Raw genomic sequence first — 21,696 nt, 5'->3', positions numbered from 1 at the left:
GACCCGGGAACATTATTACTCCGGTTCAACTCCGGGGTGAGAATTATGATGAGTGGGCGAGGGCTATTCGAACCTCATTGAAGGCTAAGCGCAAATATGGTTTTGTTGATGGAAGTATCAAGAAACCTCAAGACAGTGATAAACTGGAAGATTGGGAGGCTATTCACTCGATGTTGGTCTCGTGGATCACAAATACGTTGGACCCTTCGGTAAGGGCAACGATTGGGGAGTATGATGATGCTCATCTATTGTGGAACAACTTGAAAAGTCGTTTTTGTGTGGTGAGTGGCACTCGAATTTGCCAATTGAAGATGTCCCTGGGTGACTGCAAGCAGGGCAAGACTGATTCGGTGGCTACTTATTTCGGCAGAATTGCAAAGCTTTGGGATGAGTTACACACGTATATTACCGTACCTTCTTGCTCATGTGGTGCGTGTAAGTGTAATATTGTGGCTCAAGTTGAAAAATTGAGGCAGGAAGATTTCCTTCATCAGTTTTTAATTGGGTTAGATGATCCTTATGGCTCGATTAGGGGTCAATTGTTGGCTCAGGATCCTTTACCGTCGGTTGATAAGGCGTATCAACAAGTTATTCAAGCCGAGCGCTTACGAGGAGGTGAGGTCCGTGAGAGTCCAGTGGCTTTCAAACTTCAACATGACACTACTACTAAACCGCAACGCTCAACGAGTGGCTCCGATAAATTATGCAATCATTGCAGTCGAGCAGGACACGATGAGACGGACTGCTATCAACTCAATGGCTACCCACCTTGGTGGGGTGATCGTCCTCGTGGAGGTAGGGGTCGGGGTCGTGGTGACTCGGTTTCTGGCAGAGGTGGAGGCAGAGCAGGGGGTCGAGGAGCTGCTGCTGGCCAGCAGGTGCGTGCCAACAAGACTGTTGGGCAGTCGTCCTCCAACTCCACACAAGGCGGAAATGCTACGGCTCACGATGGGGCTGCTATTGCGGGTGTTTCCTCTACCCAAATTCAGCAACTTATTGACCATTTGAACAGTATGAAACCAAAATTGCAGGGTAAGGATGAATTAGGTTGGATCGTTGATACCGGCGCATCCAACCATGTGACTTGTGACTTGACTTTGATGACGAATGTGGTTAATGTGCACCATTGTCCGGTTGGGCTTCCGGATGGGAAGAGTGCTAATGCATCTAAGATTGGCACGGTTATTTTACAAGGGGGATTGAAAATTAATAATGTTTTATTTGTGCCCCAATTGAATTGCAATCTGATTTCTGCAACTCAATTATGTGATGAATTGAATTGCACTTTGCAATTTACTAACAAAATTTGTGTTATACAGGACCTCATGACGAGGAAGGTGATTGGAGCGGGTGAGCGCGTGGATGGACTTTATTATTTCCGTGGTGTTCCCGAGGCGAAGGCTTTGAAGATAGATGGTGTTCAGTCGACAGAGTTGTGGCATCAACGAATGGGACATCCGTCGGAAAAAGTATTGCAACATCTTCCGGTTGTGAGTAGTTCTACTAGAAGTTCTAAAAATAAATCCTGTGATGTATGCCCTAGAGCAAAACAACATAGGAGTAGTTTTCCCATTAGCAATAATAAAGCTAGTCGTGTTTTTGAACTTATTCATATTGATTTATGGGGTCCTTACAAGACTCAATCGACTTGTGGCTCTCATTATTTTTTAACTATAGTTGATGATTTTTCAAGAGGTGTGTGGACGTATCTAATACGGAATAAAACTGAGGTTGAATACATGTTTCTCAATTTTGTTGCTTTGGTAAAGCGTCAATTTGATTGTGAAATTAAAGTGGTCCGTAGTGATAATGGAACAGAGTTTAATTCCTTGAAAAATTATTTTTTGTCTAATGGGATCATATTTGAAACTTCTTGTGTGGGTACACCTCAACAAAATGGGCGTGTTGAGCGGAAACATCAACATATTCTTAATGTAGCTCGTGCCTTGCGGTTTCAAGCTAATTTACCTCGAAAATTTTGGGGGGAATGTGTGCAAGCGGCATGTTATTTGATAAATAGAACTCCCTCTAGATTGCTTGATTACAAAACCCCGTTTGAGATCTTGCTTGGTAAACAACCTTTATATGATTCTATTAAAGTATTTGGGTGTTTGTGTTATGCTCACAATCAACAAAGCAAGGGTGACAAGTTCGCTAGTAGGAGTAGAAGATGTGTATTCTTGGGATACCCGTTTGGGAAGAAAGGTTGGAAGGTGTATGATTTGGAAACTAAGGAGAGTTTTGTCTCACGTGATGTGCAATTTGTTGAGGGTGAATTTCCGTGGTCTAACCTTGCTCTACACAATACTCCTAGCTATACCCATGTGCGAGCTTCGGAGTTTGTGGGAATTGATGGTGCAGGGGGGAGCGATGAGAGGAGTGTGTGTGAGGAGGTTGATGAGCAGCCCCGGGCAGAGGAGGCCACAGGTGGCTTGCGGCAGCAGCAGCAGCACCGCAGCCAGCCTGTGGCAGGGCCTGCCGAGGCTGAGGTTGATGAGCAGCCCCGGGCAGAGGAGGCCACAGGTGGCTTGCGGCAGCAGCAGCAGCACCGCAGCCAGCCTGTGGCAGGGCCTGCCGAGGCTGCACAGGCTGCTGGAATTCCAGCGGCAGCTGGGTGCGAGGACAGCAGCACTGCCCAGGCTGCTGGAATTCCAGCGGCAGCTGGGGGTGATCCTCATGGCAGTGAGCAGGCAGCAGCTCCGGAGGGTACGAGTGTGAGTGACCTTGAGACTCTCGAGCATGCTGAAAATACAGAAAATATGGGTAAAGGCAAGCGTCAAAAATTCAAGTCGAGCAAATACCGTGATTTTGTGACACACACCATTCGGAATAAAAGTCCATCTCCACCTCATCGCTCACCTGCGACACCTTCCTCAGGTACTATTTATCCCATAACACATTTTGTTGATTCTCACCGGTTTTCTGTAAAACATAGAACATACATTGCAGCAATTACAGGTGGCAATGAGCCGAAAAATTTTAAAGAAGCTATGAAGCATGAAGGTTGGAGGAAGGCGATGGCCGATGAGATTCGAGCACTTGAAGAGCAAGGCACCTGGGTTTTGGAAGATTTACCTCGTGGTAAAAAGGCACTTGGGAGTAAATGGGTCTACAAAGAGAAGTACGACGAGCATGGGAATCTTGTAAGATTGAAGGCTAGACTTGTGATATTTGGCAATCATCAAGTTGAAGGTTTAGATTACAACGAGACATTTGCTCCCGTGGCAAAAATGGTGACTGTTAGAACATTTCTTGCGGTTGCAGCAGTGAAGAATTGGGAAGTTCATCAAATGGATGTTCATAATGCCTTTTTACACGGTGACTTGGAGGAAGAGGTGTACATGCGAATTCCACCTGGTTTTGACAAAAATAATTCCGGGAAAGTATTCAGAATGAAGAAGTCGTTGTATGGCTTGAAGCAAGCTCCTCGGTGTTGGTTTGCAAAACTGACAACAGCTTTGAAGAAATATGGCTTTAAACAGTCATATTATGATTATTCCCTTTTTACTCTGACAAAGGGGGAAATGCAACTTAACGTACTTATTTATGTTGACGATTTGATTGTTGCAGGGAATGATAAATCTGCTTTGTTATCATTCAAAACATATTTAGGGAATTGCTTCAAGATGAAAGACTTGGGTGTTTTGAAATATTTTTTGGGGATAGAGATAGCCCGTAGCAAGCAGGGTATTTTCATGTGCCAGAGAAAATATGCCTTAGACATTATTACCGAGACAGGGTTGCTTGACGCAAAACCAGCAGATTTTCCCATGGAGCAGAACCACAGGTTAGCTCTGGCAAATGGGGATTTTTTGGGTGATGTAGAGAAGTATAGACGTCTTATAGGACGTTTAATCTATTTAGCTGTCACTAGGCCAGACTTGGCCTACTCTGTGCATATTTTGTCTCAGTTTATGCAGCGTCCGAGGGTAGAGCACTGGGATGCTGCCCTGCGAGTTGTGAGATACTTGAAGAAGAGTCCGGGTCAGGGGATCCTGCTGAGGTCTGATAGTGCCCTACAGTTAGAAGGATGGTGTGATTCGGATTGGGCGAGTTGTCCGTTGTCTCGGCGTTCGTTGACTGGTTGGTTCGTGTTTCTTGGTCTCTCTCCTGTGTCATGGAAGACCAAGAAACAACCTACGGTTGCTATGAGCTCTGCCGAAGCAGAGTATAGGTCTATGTCTGCTTGTTCTCGTGAATTGAAGTGGTTGAGGAGACTTTTAAGAGATTTAGGTGTACGACATGATAGTGGCATGCACCTATATTGTGATAGTCAGTCGGCATTGTATATTGCGAAAAATCCGGTGTTTCATGAGCGAACGAAACATATTGAAGCTGACTGTCATTTTGTCAGAGATGCAATTAAAGAAGGTCTTATAAAGCCGTCGTATGTGCCTACGACGCTTCAGTTGGCTGACATTTTCACGAAGGCTTTAGGAAAAGTCAAGTTTGATTTCTTACTCCGCAAGTTGGGCATCTATGATCCGTATGCTCCAACTTGAGGGGGGGTATTGGGGATATCCTAGTATATCTAGGATATTATTGTTATGATATTATTGTGCATATTTTAGGAAAATATATCTTCTGAAAAGATATGATAGAATATAGGGTATTATTATCCTAGTATTATATATACATGTATTGAAGCCATGGTGATTAAGAAAATACACAGTAAATATTATTGATGAATTTGTGCTTGGTTTAACAAACTTGAAATTAGAAACCTTTGATAAAATCTTTATTATTCCTCTGTTACCAGCTTAATTCTAGCATACACTATTATTTTTATGCTCATGGATTAATATTATATACTTTGGTCTGCCCAACATGCATTACCACAACTTTATTTTGGTTAATAAAATGAGCAAGTGTCAATTGATCATTTAGCATCTTTTCTAAGCTACTAGTATTAATTGGGTTACTAATTATATTGTTTTAATTATTAGTTTGACGGCTACTCAGGGTTTAATTAACTTTGTCTTTTATGTTTTGGGTGCGTGATTAGTGATTTTTTAGTATAGTATTAGTGCACTTTTATAGACCTTGCATTGTGTTAATTCGACGTAGCATACAACTAATAAGCATATTTTTATTCTATTTTATTTAAGAGTGATAATCATGAGATTGATAACTATTGGAGGATGAAGGTTAAAGAATTTAAGATACGGAGTAGGAACTTTAGCTATTAAATACTGTATGACCAAAACTTTTTTTAGCGTAATTAAGGACTAATTAAAAGTGATACTCGAGCCCTGAGCTCTAGAGGGTAATTGGTAATTTACGATTTAGTTGGATACGGATTGGGATCGTATAAATTGGGTCATATTTGGCTAAGCTAGGAAGTAATTTAGGTTAAGTCGGTCTAAATTTATAGTCGAAGAGCTTATTATTAAAATTAGTATAATTCCCTATATTAAACTATTAGTTCGATGAAAAATTTGGGTCAGAAGCTGTAAGTCGAGTCATTAAGATTTGGGCATGCATGACTTTAATAAATACAAAAAGTGGTTAAGAGGACTATATCATGATTTAATGTGGTCAAACTAAACCTAATTCAAATGACCTATAGAGTAATTGTTACTTCTAATCAAAGTGTATCGTAATAGATATGGCTTGAGTTGATTATAAATCGGGTTGAATCAAGTTACTAACCAAAAGTATGACTTTCAAAATTGTAATTCAAAGCTACGTGCGATCGAACTTCACGCCTTAAGGTTAAAAGGACTTTCCAACCAAACGCGATCAATTCCAGCGTTTGGGGGCCGTCCAACGTGGAAGCACACGTAGACTAGGACAGCATGTAAATCACCCCACCCCCCTACCTCCAGTCCCCCACATACAAAATTATACAAGTAAGATAAGCATAGAGTAGATAGATAAACATAGTTGAAAATAAAAATGCATGCAATAGCTAAACATACCACCGTATGGCCACATGATAATTGATATTGACCCTTCCATTTCACCAAAAGCTCCCCAAAATTCAATTTATTCTAACCCCTTTTTCTATTTTAATTCTTAACTGTCGGTCCATTTCACATTTTTCTTCCATTTTTCGCACGACAAACTAGAACAGAGATCGTTTCTTAAACATTTAATTAAAAACTTTATACAAAATGATAACCCAATTTTCTCTCTCCTCTAAAAACCTTCTCTTTTCTCCTTTGATAGTACCTGCTTCTCCAAGTCTACCACCATTGAATTTAATCAAGAATTGTTCATATAATAAGAATAATGGATCATATATTTTGGACCGACCATTATTTACGACATTCTTTTCTAAGAGAAAGCAGAGTTTAAAGGTGGTTGCTTCTTCTTCATCTAACGTGGCTGCACCTCTTTGGGACACTTGGTCACCTGATAAAGCCACCCCTTCTCCTTCTCTTAGTGATGTTCTTTGGCCTTCTCTTGGTATGTTCCCTTCATTCATTTCCTTTTGTAATTCTTTTGTTAATCCGATAACCTGTCTCACGAGGGGAATTCCTAAAAGTGTATCGTTTCAAGATTAGAACCAAATCCGATTTAACGGATACCATTCATATTTCCCCAACTCTCTTGCCCTATAGTTGGAGTTGGATTGACACGTGAATTCCTGAATTTCGATTTAATAGGGCATCTTCATCTTACATATAAAAATAATAAAATATGCATTCATGTTTATTCGTTACAAGTTACTTGTACATTTTATGCTGGATCTAGGTTGATTATAATGATGTGCAATATTAGAGATTTGGAAAACATTTTCTTTTTTTTTTTTAATCTTGTATTTCAACTTATGTAAATATATTTTTTTTTTACAATCAATCAATGTAATTTTAATTAATTATTTTTTTTTTTTTTGCTATGAGTTTTGTACTTTTATTGTACACAGTTACCAGTGATTATCTTTTCATACTCTAGTGCTTATCTTTGTTATCTGATTTTATCATTAGTGTCCTTATCAATAAATTTATCGATTATTTATCATGAAATATAGAGAAAACCATGATAATTAGATATAAAACATAATTTTATGGATTTGAAAATTCTTCAGTTTCACTTGGAAAAACAGTCGTTAAGTCGACAACATTGTGGTCCAGTCTAGAGAATTCTAAACTAGCTAAACTTTCATGTCACGCACTTTTGTTGAAATTGCATAAATAAAACATCTAAAGAGAATATATATATATTGACCAATTAGTAGCCCTATGTATTGGTCGTTTGGTTAATCATACATACTTGAAACTGTTGAAAGCAAATCAAAAGAGTTTCATTTGATTTTCTAGGAATAAGTTATGCCTAGCTAATTAAATTTTTAGGTCATTTTCTTCTATTTATGGAGAGTGAAACAATTTCATTTTATGTGTTTGAGTTGGCTAAAAGACTTTTCAATTTACCGCTTCAAACAAGAAATTTTACTTGTCAATTTTCAATCCCAATGCATTAAATTTACATGATTTTCACTCTTTTAAGCATATTTGAATTCAACTTAACTTATATAACTTGTAATCTTAAGGTGTCTTCGGTACCTTTGATTTTCATGCAAAACTCTTTTTTCCTATAGTAAGGGCATGTTATCTTCAGATTATTTTCAGTTCAGTGCAGTTCTTAATTTCCTTCTCTCATAAAATATTCAGTTCAGTTCAGCTCAGCTCAATTGAGTCAATCAAAACAGGCCCTAAGTGGAAAATTGGAAATAAAGTGAATAAAATAGGGCTTTATCTAAAACATATTGTTTCTTACATCTTATTTGAACTTATATCTATTGAAAAAAGTGAAAATATAGTGAATTAATCATGACCTAAGTCAAAAGAGTGTTTAACTCTAAAATTCAAAGCATATTTCCGTCGTTACATGTCCTCACTTATTTATCCTTTTATATAATTATTACATGCCTATAATTATGTCAACAAAGCTAACAAATTAGTGATAAAAATAGGGGCATTTGCGGGAATGGCAATGTTGGGAAAAATGGACCAGATACTAGCACCAAAAGGGCTGTCGATGACAATAGCTCCATTGGGAGCTGTTTGTGCTGTTTTATTCATCACACCTAAATCTCCAGCTGCTCGGGTATGTACGTTCTACTCTATCTTTGTATTTCAAATCTCATTGGTTCAACTTATATTTTGGGGCCCTTTATATCTACTTGTATAATAATACGGAGCACTATAGTATTGCACATTATTACTACTATAATATAATTGGCTTAGCTTGGTCACACTCACACGCTATTTTATCCTTTTTGAAAATTGTGTGTGGCTAAAGATCTTTCTTGCAATTTTTTAGAATAAATCTTTGGCTAGCTTACTAGCTTGGTAGGTAGGTAGTAGTTTACTCGTAGTTTATCATATCATCAAATTCGTCCATTTGTGTGATGTATAATTGTATAGCAACGAACACATAATTTGTTTGGTATCAAAATTTAAGTTGTGCTACAATAATTGAGATTGTCATGTACTTACTCCGCAGTAGATATCGAAGCAAGCTTTAGGGCCTGTTCACATTTACTGAACTGATTGGAGCTGAACTGAACTGAAATTAAGTAAATGTGAACATGTCCTTAGCCTTCTAAGAACGGTTTCAATATAAAAGAGAGAATATATGATCTAAAGAGTATAGAAAGTTTATCAAATTACTAATAAATAATTCCAAACCACTTAAAGGTACATAAGAATTGAATTGTATACTCGTACAAATAGATACTCGTAGATAATAGATGTAATATGAGGTATTTAAAAGGTATTTAATCCACCATAATGAGTAATGACCGTATATAGGTTTTTTTAGCCACCGTGTGTATGCGTTATTTCATTTATAGTACTCGTATTTGTTACCATTACTTTTTCACATGCATAAGTAGCTTAGCTATGCTTTTCTTAAATTTTGTTTGCTTTGGTAGTATGGCTAAAAAACTTTTGCAGGCAGCACACAATTTAATTATCCGTACTATTTAAGTAACAATAAATTGTTGAAAGTATGGAACCACAGAGTATATCTTTTGTAGGTCGTTTACACAATAGAGCTATCATACATCAGTTTACCTAATTGGCTAATCAATCGCCAAAAATATTACAAGTCGTCCCTAATAGGTCGATTGACTTATACTTCGTATGTGATCTGGGGTAACTAAGCATATTCAAGTTCTATTAATTATTTTTTTTTCTTTTTTTTTTTTTTTTTTTGACACAATTTCTTATAGTTATATACATACAGAAGCTAAGTGATTAAGAACTACTTTACCTTAACTTAATTTGGAACTGTGTATATGCAGAAATACAACATGTTCATGGCTCAAATAGGGTGTGCAGCAATAGGTGTGTTAGCATTCACACTGTTGGGACCAGGTTGGCTTGCCAGGGGTGCTTCCCTTGCTGCTTCCCTGGCTTTCATGATTTACACCAAATCTACGCACCCCCCTGGTAATCTATATAAATTCTTTCGTAATACATTCGAGTATGATATTATTGTATAGTCCATAATTCAATCTAACGGGAGTGCTTGTGTTATATATGTATGTGTAGCTGCAAGTTTGCCATTGCTATTTATCGATGGAGCTAAACTTCATGGACTCAATTATTGGTACGCGTTTTTTCCTGGTGCTGCTGGATGCATCCTCCTCTGTTTCCTTGTAAGTTTCTCCACAGATCCAAACTTCATCACATACAAGTAGAAAATAGTGCATATCCACAAGCTAGGTTAATCAAAAAATCAAATTTGGAAAGCAATTTTGTTTAGAGAGTGTTCGATTCAATTGAATTTAAATTATCTGACGTGATAATCTGCTCATATTTTTCCTAGACTTGTACAAACTTATCTAATTTAAGTTGTTTTGAGTTTATTTGATTTAAAGTTAAAATAAGTTGAACTGAACACACTTTTGAACTCATTAGGTGTGCTACCGTCAATTTTCATTGACAATGACGAGTCATAAGTAGGTACTCATATAAGTCATATTACATGTGGTGCACATATTAACTAGGGCAATTTTCTTTCTTTTTGGTGATATGCAGCAAGAACTTGTTTACTACTTGAAGGAGAATTTCAAGTTTTGAATTGTAAAGGGCAAATTTTTGACAATTTAAGTAAATGCCCTCCAAAAGCAAAATTGGGAGTGTATTTCATGATTTTTGAGGCACTTCTGAAATTTTGGACGACGGACACCAGTTCACTGGTAGGGTTGCAAATATGGAGATTCCGTGCAAAATGTACAGGAAATTGGATTCGAGCACTCGATGTAAATCAATTCATAAATATAATTCTTTGTATAAATAAAGATTTATCATTAATTTTGTATTAGTAAGTTCTTTATCATTAATAGGCTCTGTAATATATATTGTATATTTCATTGGAAGAGTACATTTGCTTCTTCCATTTTTTGGGGTATGTCTAGAGGAAAATGCATCAATTGATGCTATTGAAAATGGGATTAATCTTGCGATTTTTGACCCCAGCATATGCCATTATGCCATAAGAACATATAGGCGTTTTATAAATGCATGTAATGTTCATTTATGTGATTTTCCTAGTGAATGTCTTGGAAATCATTTATATGCCACTAATATCATCACGTAAAATCAAATGTACAATGTATAGCAATAGCATTATATAAATGTCGGATCTAATGACTGTTTTATTATCTGGAAACCTATATTGTGCATCTTAGAGCATGTGCTTCTATTAATGTGTACCACACACATGCTAATGTACAATAACATGTGCAATGTATAGCGTTATAAAAATGTCGAATCTTATGATTGTTTTTATCTAGAAACCTATATTCTGCACCCGACCTAAAACATATGCTTCTATTAATGTATGAGGTTGATATGCTCATATCAATTACTATACTATTCAATGCACGAACATAGAACACATTCTTGCTGTTTCCACCACCCAAAACTTATAAATGAAGAAATCTAGAGCTTCAAAAATTTATGTCAAAAAAAAATGGAATAAAAAATAAAAACTTTTAAGAATTTGAAGAAATTAATTTGCACTTTTTTTGAGTTCCTGATTGACCTAATACTAGTATGACATGATCTGATAACTACGGAGATATATTGAAAATATATCAATAAGGGATGTTGGTTATTTTTTTTGTCATTGTTACATACACATTTTCTGCACACTGCAAGGTATAATGTAGGCTTATACTTTAAGTGATACTTAGCGTAGCCGCGTAGGATACCATGTTAATTGTAATTGTAAGCAAACAAAATCGGCATCAATACATATGAGAAACAAATACAAATTTAAAAGATCTACGCTATCATATTATGTAGGGTGTGCACAAAAAAAAAAAAAGCAATACTCCATCGGAACAAAATCTGTAGAGTGTGCAAAAAAAAAGCAGAACTCCAACCTAAGGATTGGACAAATTTTGTGGCTGCTGGGATTCGAGCCCAGGTCTCCACGGCCACAACGTGGAATTCTTACCACTAAACTACAGCCACTTTGTTATTTTAATTTGGATTAATTTTAAACTGTTACGTAATGAGACTTAATTAATTTGGGCCTCTAGTCTAAGAAACCTTTTAATAGGGCTAATGGTCCGATCAAATCTAAATTATTTATAAGCCCAAAACTATCTTTACTTAAGGTCCACTTGCACTTTCATTCAACTAAGAATCTAAGATATCTTCACATTATTTCATCAACTTAAAAGCTTTGAAAATTGCCTCTTTGAGAATTATTATTCTCTGTATTTATGTAAAGTAAAATTTTATTCTCGTAATAAAAAAAAATTAAATAAAATAAAAAGGTAGAATTTTAATTAAAAAAAAAAAACAAAAAAGGTATGGAGTTATTTACGTGTTCTCTATCAATTTGTATGATTTTTCAAATGAGGATTTTCTAAGCCTTATTATTCGATCTTATAAAGATGGGTATTCAAAGGAGATTAAAATGAGTTAAATTAAGAATTACATTCGTATTAGCCCTTGTTCGGAAAAATATAGCTATAGAGTTGTCCGCTAACTATGGGAGTTGTTGTTAACTGTCAACATGTTATTTATTGTGAAATTATATATAAATAAATATGTGTGTTTCGTAAAGTAGTGCTTAGTACAGTAGTAGTGAAATTGCTAATTATTTAATTTTATTTTTAGTATGGTGCATTATTGTATGCAAAATTATTTTGTGTCATATAAGGTGCAATTGCCTTTTAAAATGGGACTTTAAAAAACCCTTTTTTCCCCTTAATTATGTGTTTGGTAAGTATCCTTAAAACTTCAATTAAGTATTAATTTAAAGAGTATGAAGTATCCTTGCCAAAGTGAGCATAGAAATTATCCAAAGTTCACATAAAAAGTCATCCCTGAGTACAATTGCATTAGTACTCTATGTTTTGGATAATTATAATTTGTTTCTTTACTCTATTAGTAGATGTTTTCCATTTCAAAATTCATATTATCGCATTGAAATTATTTCAATCACTGCCCAAAATATACCAACATACAAGTATTTGAAAATTGAATCCTAAGACTAGGCTATCAAATTCATTACTCCAATTTATCCACCTTTACCAAATCAAATTAAAAATATTGAGGAAAATTTATGAGTCGTCTTTTATATTATTAATTTTAATGGAGGGACCACTCACCCAATCAATTCTTGACGATTTTATTCGACCACAAAATATAAAGTTCATATAAAAAGTCATCCTTGAGTATATTATACAAATTGATGCAATTGAACTAGGACCTTAAAACTATTTAATAAGTTATTACACATGTGTAATGGGTCCAACGAAAGCAACACTTCTTGACTTCTTGCTCCTATATTAGTGAAAATGAAAGTGATTTTAATTAATTAATTTATTTTTTTCTAAAAAGAATTGAATACTAACATTTTTACACATCTAAATCACACAACTTTACAATACATACTTTTAACATTAAATAAAATTAAAAAATTGCTTGTTTATGTTTATTTTTATATATAATGGCTATATGTACATGATGTCTTGTTCATAGAATCGTAGGTAGCAGGAGAAATCTCTTTTGAAAATTTAGTTTTTGAATCTTAAAATTAATACTTGTAGGTTTTTTTTTTTTTTTTTTTTTTTTTTTTTTTTTTTTTTTTTTAAATCACAACTCAACTGTTAAAAGATATTATAATGTATTTTTCGTGGTCTTACATCATTACCAGAATTTGCATTTCTAAGAAGGACAACGATTTATGTATAAAAAATTACACAAAAGGCAATGATGTTATGAAATTGATCTTAGTTATTATATTAGTACATTAAATTTTATTTATTTTTTGATGCTGATATGAAAAATCAATTTTATTTAGAATACTTCATAGTAACAACTATATATGTGTCGTTGTGTCAAAAAGTAAATAACTTAATAAATAAGTAAGTTTTAGTTCAGATTTGTAGAATTAATGGGATAATTAAGCATGCATGATTTTTTAGTTATGTACTTGAATCAACTAATTAAAGTTGGCACTAATGACATCTGATGTAAGATAATTGTTGATAAGCTTGTATGTAGTAGTTTGTATATCTTTAATTTGTTAATCATAAGCTTAATTATTAACATGAAAAAATCATTTAGTTTTAATTTTATACCTTTTCTCTCTCTAGAAACTCATCTATTTCTCTCTCTAGAAACTCATCTATTTGGAGTTTTTTTTGATGTATTTTGAGAATCAAATCAAGTACAACATCATCTGGCACAATGATTGTTTCTCTGGAAAGTTTCTTAGGATGGATATTGGATATGGAGTATGGACCATTGAGTTTAAGTCTCATTTAATTAAGTTTATGTTGACTTATTTATTTAGAAACTAAGTATAATAATTAAAACATCTTCAGGTACAATGATGATTTCTCAATAAATTTCCTCAAATAAAAAAAAATGATTTCTCTATAAATTTTGTTAGGACAGATTTTAGTTCACATATAATCCATATGTTCGTCAGACAAAATAAATTTGACAAGGTAATAGACTAATAGTAGTGTTATGAGTTGCGGAGTATGTTACACTTTTTATAAACTTATCAATATAATACTGGTCGACTGTGATATTAATGCCATAGCGTAATTGAAATATACAATTATTACCTTTATTACCATTGAATCAAGTATGTTAAATGTATGATTGAAGCATTAGATACATTATACATACAAGCTTTTTTTTTTTTTTTTTTTTTTTTTTTGGTAAGTAGAAGATCAAAAATATTCCTCTAGTATGAATTGATCTTATAATTTTGTAAAAGTCCAATGGGAAAAACAAATACTCCCAGGAATTAGAAACAAAAGGAGTGATAATTAAAGATATTAGTGGTCAAACTTAAATTTTAATTAGCACAAATTTCAATTAATTAGGATATTTATTTAAAATTGGAAAAAGTACAAACATTAACAATACACAACCTCACCAAGTCTTAGGGCCTGTTCTCTTATGTTGAAATTCAGTTCACTTCCTAATTTCCTTCTCTTATAAAATATTTCAGCTCAATTTAGTTCAGCTGAGTTCAGTCAATGAGAAAAGGCCCTAGTGAGGTGTGGTCAGCTTCGGTGAAGGTAATGTACTAGTGTCGTGTTGTGCCGTGTCGGGTCGGGTCAGGTCAGGTTTAGTTCAAAGTATAGTCATGTTTAATTACTATGTCTATATGAGTTGAAATTTAAATTGAATTTGTTTTCGGATCGCATCGAATAGGGCCGATTGCTGTTTTTGACACCCGTCTTACGCCTAATTCTTAAAAATAAATAGTGGTCGGCTGATTGTAGTCCATTGAGAAACGCCAGATACTCGTAGCAATATAAGAGGTTCCACAAAAAAGTGGGACCCAAGAGAGAATCAAAATAGGAAGAGACAACCAATAGGAGCATAGCTTGGTCGACGGCGTTGTGGTCACGTGGCGAACATCAGACGGCTGGTGTCGAAGAGACGAGAGTGGACCAAATCATATAAAGTGTAATTAGCTAAGATTGATTAGGACACTTGGCATGTGATTGATGGGCTGTCACAACCATTCTTTGTAGGCCTGGATGTTAACAATTCACTTAAACTATCCATTATTTCAAATTCATATGTGCTCATGCTCCACGCAATTATCTCGGTTTTTAATAATTGCAACACTTCGCGCTAATACATTTTCATGTCTATATAGACATGTATAGTAACTGGAGTATAAATACTCGGCGTTTTTGTTATATAACCACGTTCATATTTACAATATCATGACACAGTTAATGGAGTATTAGGTATTGTTTTGCTTGGTCCTATCTTAAAGGGAAAAAAAAAAAAATAAGTATTACTTGATTTCACATTAATCTTTCAATTTTCTACTTTGTTATCTTAAATTTTTAGAAATTGATTTGGTTGTTCGTAGAGCAAGTAAAATGAGACAGGATAAGAGTCAAGCTAAATAATAGTAATTGGTTTAAATGTCCCAAACAAGATTTGTACTCATATTGATAATTACAAGGTTGTAGCCTAGCAAAACAAATGCATGCCTCTTAGGATAGTTTGGGAATACGGAGTAATAATTCCATTATTATTTTAACTAGCTCTTCCTTGTACCTAAATGTACATTTGTTAGCATATTGAACAAATAAGTGCTCTAACCTGAATACTTTTGAATTGAAGTTCGATGATGAGCTTAATATACATGTTTGTCTCTTCATGATCAATTTGACTTTTACGCAATCAAAATATTGAAGGGTTAACATGTTTGTCTTTTTCATGAATAATTTGACTTTTACGTAACGTTGCAATTGGAGTCATATTTTTTCTCTACCCCTAGGCTATGCAATTGACGACCAAATTACAATTTCAATCTAGATGAATACAAATTTTTGAGCTAGCCTTAGGCTTGGGTTTGAGGAAAAGCAAGCTAGGTTTTTTTTTTTTTTTTTTTTTTTTTAAGACGATTAGAAGAAATCATTTAATTACACTTCGTATTATTAGGCACCTATTGCCATAAACAATTAGGCAAGACTGAAATTTGAGTAGGCCGGTGTTGGTGGTAGGCGAAGATGTTGTATGTAAGGAGCAGAGGAAGAAAAACAAACGAATCTTTTATTTAATTCTTCATACACAATTTAAATAATTTATAGATAAGACCATTAGTCCACCAACAAAAAGTTTAGATTTTTTTAATTATCTTTTTGCAATTTTTATAAGAATATTTTGATTGTATGTACAACCGAACTAAGCTTGGTTTAGTGGAAAATATTACAAATCTTAATCTTAAGATTGAGAGTTTAATCTCCACTAGTAAACAATTTGACCTTATACACATCAAACTTATGATTACGAAGTATAAGCTTATAGTGATTAACTCCTTCATATGGGATCCCACTTATATATCTTATCCTATCATCATGTTGCTAAACAATTGATAAGCTAAGATCATTAGACTATAAAAATCAAGAGAACGAAGTAGGTTTGAGTATGTATGTCATTCACATTACGTACTAAAAAAAACCATATATGTATATGAAACTTACAAGTTATATATACAATATATAAAGCAATTACCTTTGAAAATACAAAACTATCACAACCTCACAAATATAAATATTCTTAGTATAACATCACCTCAAATATCTTATTAAAATTGCCAATTTATACATTGATTTATTGTGATTTCCTTTTCATGAAAAGAAAAATAAAAGAAGAAAAAGAAATAAAAATTAATGGTGGACGTCGATATCAGCAGTAGCATCCATACATAAATTGATAGGGCAAACACTTTGAATGTGACTTAAAAATGCGCAATAGTTCGTCGCATCTATGGCTTAGCTTGTTATTGCGTAACCCAACTACCTTCTGATTTTTTCCAAAGGATAGCTCACCTTTTAAATTAAACTATTTAAGCATGTCTATTCTTCGTCATCTTCCACCTTACTTTTCTTATTTGTTATTAATACGTACCAACTTTTTTTTTTTCTTTTTTTTTGGGTTGAAGTACTATTTGACCATAAATTAAAATACGAATTCGAATGTAGTTATATTTACCACCTTTCATACATTTTTCGTATTAGGACTTCTTTGCGTAAAGCAAGTGCCCTTATGTTTTTTTTTTCTTTTGAAAAATAAAAGAAGTAGATTTTTTATGTCAAATGAGGGATATAGACTAATGCTTGAAATATCATGATTGGTTCCTTTTACTAAAATGTCATGTAAGGCAAACAATTAGCCGCCGAGATGTCACGTTGACTTTTGATATTTGACATTGTATTATTGATCATGTTAAACAATCAACTCAACTAAAAGGTGGTGTTTTTGGTTAAAATTCCACAATTGAAATATTAGATTACGACCTTAACGTCTCCTGATCAACAAAATAATAAGCATTTACTTCAACCGTAACAAACCAATGCATAATATAATGCACAGTATGTACTCTTTAGTTGAAAATTAGTTTGTTAATAGAGAGAAGTTAAAGATACAAGTAATGGTTTAATTGAAGTATAAAATCCTCAAGTCGACCAAGTAAACAAGAAATAATAATTTGATACGTTGTTTATTTGTTTGAAAATCAAGGTAGTTGCTCATCCTAGCAAAGTTACTAATTATAACATAATTTATACATATTTATAAACTATAAACACACGTGTAAGTTGTAAGGGTGACTAGGTAAGATGTAGCATATTTGTGGCTACAAATGGATGTACATGTCATCTTATTTTTAAACCAAGATTGACTTATTAGTTAATTAACCTTTATAATACAGTAGAAATTACAATATGTCATTAAAAATACTTCTTTTCTCAAGAAATTAAATCTAGAATTAGCTTGGTTAATACGGAAAAAGGGCCAATATTAACCGATCACTCCACACTAATTGCCACTTAATGAAATAATTAGCATTGTTTTTATTTTACTTCGTATGTGACCAATGTGAGATAGGTATGGGAATCTATCAAGTTCAACCCCTTTCAAAAATTTTGCAAAATAAGTCCTCCCTTTATGGGTGGTAAACTAGAAATAAGATTTGTAGCTATTAGACTATTAATATTGCTAAATAAGATTAAGTTAACCGAAAAATTCGAGACCATCCCAATAATGTGAGTATGTGACAACTATCTCTCTTATTCATGAACAGTAAAAATTTCTCAAGTTAAAATTCATGTCAATTTATCTCTATCCTTGTTCCCTCGTATAATAATAATTAAAAATAATGTATAATGAAAAACGTTCACACGATTGACAATTCATGTACTTTGTCAATTGCACGTTACAATACAAATAATCACCGAATAATTTCATGTCAATTGGTTTTGGAGCACACGACTAAACATGGTACAAATTGACTCTGTAAATTCATAAATATTCCAAATTCTTCATAATGGGGAACAGGATACTAAAGAGGCCTATTAGCAAAGATATTAATAAAAGTTAATCATAACACACAACCATAAAGTATATATATAATCCAGCTAATCTTAGCATCAACCTCGAGATCATTAATACTAATTTAACATCAAAAGCTATGGATCAGATATTATATTTGATTATCTAACCTTTTCTGCATGTAAGCAAGCAATCTTGATTAATTAAAATATATAAATAACCAAATCTTATTTAATCACATACTTAACTTTAAGGTAAAGTTCAATGAGCTCAAATGAAGAAAATGAAAAGATAAGAGAGAGTCAATCCCCTCCAACAAAAGCAAGATTACATAAAAGGGGATCATCAAAAGATGGTAATAATTCCAAAAAAAAAAAGAAAAAAAAAGACACAATTTTTCAAACCACAATTGAAGAGGGGGTGCAAATGATTGGATTCTTGAGTTGCACACACTCTCTCTACTTATCATGATATATATGTGGTATGAATATTTCATATATATATGTATAGTATTTATATAATAAGATTTATTACATTTTCAGGTTGATATCCCAGTAAGGCCAGAAGAGAGGAGAAGGTTGATCATCTCCTGGAAGCCCATAGTTGTTGCAAGAGCTGGTGGCAGGCGGGCCGGGATAATCGACATCCCCGATCTTCAAGAAGACATGGGAAGAAGGCAGAAGGCTCTTGCTCAAGTAGTCTTCATCATCTTGAGATATATCAGAGTGGTCTGCTTCAAAAGCATAGGAATCACCAGGCTCGCCGAAGGGAGAATGGCTAACATCCACATAGTGTGGGCTATCAGAGTCAATAATATCGCTCTTACCAGAGCTCAGGTCTTCCTGTTTGCAGCCAAAGACTGGAGCTAGGTGATCCTCACTCTCGGAAGCAGATTCAATAATGGGCTCTTCTTGGACTGTTTTGGATGCTGCGTGTGTTTTGGGTGGTTCGGATTGATCTCCCTCCGTTTTCTCCTTCAGAAGCAGCTTGTCTGTCAGGTTAACAACCTGAAAATCAATGACAGCAAAGAAAAGAGTTAGTATCATTCATAGTGTTAACTGCTAATCATCATATAACTACTGTCGAGGTCAAATTGAATTGCGAAAGGAAAACTTATTTTAGTTGTAGATTGAATTGGTAGCGACTTATCTTAACTTAACTTATTTACCTCGAACTTATTGTAAAGTTGACCAAACGAATCTTGCAAGAAAATATCTAGCTAAGAATATATCAAGCTAAGGTTAACAGGATTAGATACCTCAGCTTGAAGTTTCTCCTTTTCCTGAAGAAGATTCTCATAGTCAGCCTTCAGGTTGTTAAAGTTGGACTGCAAACTGTCGAAATCTTTCTCTAGTTGCTTAGTCTTCCACCTTGCTCTCCGGTTCTGGAACCAGATAGCAACTTGCCGCGGCTGCAAGCCAAGGTCCTTGGCTAGCTGAACTTTCCTCTCAGGCTCAAGCTTGTTCTCAACCTCGAAGCTCTTTTCCAAGAACTGGACTTGCTCGACTGTCAGCCTTCGTTTCTTCTCTGGCTGATGGAAGTAATCGTCGTAATCCTCATCACCATTCTCTTCTTGATCATATGTGCAAAAGAATGGCCTCTCTGACCTTTTTCCTCCACAAACATCTTCGAAACTAACCATGGAGCTCGAACCTAATAATAAACATCATCACAAATAATATGAATTCAGATCACGTCACAATAAATCCATATTTGGTCAATCAAAACTAATTGGCCCATTTTTGGTGTAGTATGACAAAGTGGGAGCACAACTACCTTTCCACAAATAGCCTATTCCTAATAATTATCAAACAACAAACCACAGATACAAAACACTCAAACAAAGGTAATGATCAAATTCCAAGCATGTTGGGGTCGCACTAAAGACATGAGATCAAATACAGTCTATTCGTAACTATGTACACACACAAACCAAAGTGGACCAAGTTCCTTACTAAATTTAACTTTTTTTAAGGACTAAAATTGATCAGATAAACTAGATGTTGACTTTCGAAGAACAAGTACAGTATGAGAAATAACGTGACCTAAATCAAACATCTGAGACAAGAAAATTTCAGAGAAAGTATATAAAATTAATCATAAAACTAATACGGAGTAATAATTCAGTAAACAGCTCAGAAGCAGGAACAAAAAGCAGAGCATCATTGTTATCTTTCTGCCATAAAGCATCATAGATCAGTTTTTTGTTCCCCTAATCCAAAATAATCATACAACAATCAATTAGATCATAATTAACAATATCATAATCTAAATTAAATAAAAATAAACAGACCCATCTCATTAAAAAACTCAAAAAATCAGATCCAGAAAATTAAATAACCAAAATCAATAAAAACTCTCACACAAGCATTTCAACAAACAGTTAGAGGGCAAAGGAGAAAGAAGATATACCCAGAAAATTAGAGTTAGACCCAGAAATGAAAAGTGATTCAGGAGACTGAGAAGAACGAGGTAGCCTCTGATTAAACAGCAAAGATGCTCCAACACCAACACCGCCGGAAGAACCACCACCAAAAACCCTTCCAACACCGGTGCCCGCCATAACTTCTGCCTTCTAACTAAGAATTTAGCTAAAAAACTTGGGAATTCTAAGAAACCATGATCGATTAATTAAAGGGTTCTAAGAAGAATCTGGAAATTTCGATTTGATGGGGGGAAGAAGAAGAAGATGAAGATGATGCGATTTTCAGAGCTTATGACGGAAAAAGCTGGTGATGATGAGTTCAGTGATGTGGGAAGTGTGAGAACCCGGAATTCGCACCCCCATCACTCAGTACAAGGAGCTTCAAAATGGAGGAGAGAGAAGATCAGTTGAATTTCTGTAAAAGTTTTGATTTTTCTGGGAAAAAATGAAGAACAGAGCAAAAGGAAGTTGAAGAAGAAGAAGAAAGGAAAAAGGAGGTGTTTTGATTATGTTGAAATTTTTGGGTATTTGATTGGAAGATGGGAAGGGGGGATTATAAATTAAAATAGTACGTCAAAAAAATTAAAAAAGATGTGGGGGCCATTTGTTTTTGGCTAGGGGGAGTGGACGTGGTTTGGTTGAAAAGACTATTTTGCCCTTTGATTGCATCATTGGGAGGAGAGAGAAAGAGTGGAATAAGGGGTGAAAATTTCTGTCCATATGACTCATTAGATTCTTTTTATTCCCCCTTTTTTGAAGGGTGTTCGGTATTCCTTAATAGGTAAGGTTAGGGTTTACTTGGGTGTGAGTTGGGACGCTATCATGTTTAGTTAAGGTTGGGTTAGGTTGGATTGGATTGGATGTTGTTCATCGTCTCCATCGTGGGTGAGTTCTGAACTTAGGTTTTGAAGTCAACATGTTGTTACTTATTAGCTACGAACAAATTGGGGAGTGGGCATATAAGAAAGATTAACT

The 21,696-nt window shown here is 34.5% G+C and overlaps 2 protein-coding genes and 1 non-coding gene across 3 annotated transcripts; 1 reads left to right on the top strand and 2 right to left on the bottom strand.

Annotated features, from left to right (window-relative positions):
* Window positions 1-5,940: 5,940 nt before the first annotated feature.
* Window positions 5,941-10,412, top strand: LOC145597651 (uncharacterized). Its single transcript, XM_081653866.1, has 5 exons — window positions 5,941-6,411; window positions 7,919-8,052; window positions 9,254-9,401; window positions 9,504-9,610; window positions 9,993-10,412. The coding sequence occupies exons 1-5, from the start codon at window positions 6,117-6,119 to the stop codon at window positions 10,032-10,034; spliced, it is 726 nt and encodes a 241-aa protein (XP_081509992.1). The 5' UTR covers window positions 5,941-6,116; the 3' UTR covers window positions 10,035-10,412.
* Window positions 10,413-11,363: 951 nt separating this feature from the next.
* On the bottom strand, window positions 11,364-11,435 carry TRNAH-GUG (transfer RNA histidin (anticodon GUG)). Its single transcript has one exon. It is a non-coding gene; the product is annotated as a tRNA-His (tRNA).
* Window positions 11,436-18,491: 7,056 nt separating this feature from the next.
* On the bottom strand, window positions 18,492-21,261 carry LOC145597494 (uncharacterized). The gene is made up of 3 exons (XM_081653677.1): window positions 20,709-21,261; window positions 19,555-19,949; window positions 18,492-19,303 (listed from the first exon to the last, which is right to left on the bottom strand). The coding sequence occupies exons 1-3, from the start codon at window positions 20,857-20,859 to the stop codon at window positions 18,827-18,829; spliced, it is 1,023 nt and encodes a 340-aa protein (XP_081509803.1). The 5' UTR covers window positions 20,860-21,261; the 3' UTR covers window positions 18,492-18,826.
* Window positions 21,262-21,696: the final 435 nt, after the last annotated feature.

Source organism: Chenopodium album, chromosome 20 (assembly GCF_948465745.1).
Source record: "Chenopodium album chromosome 20, dcCheAlbu1.1, whole genome shotgun sequence".
Classification (NCBI taxonomy): Eukaryota; Viridiplantae; Streptophyta; class Magnoliopsida; order Caryophyllales; family Amaranthaceae; genus Chenopodium; species Chenopodium album.
Note: the sequence above shows the minus strand (reverse complement) of the source record. Positions and strands in the feature narration are given on the sequence as shown.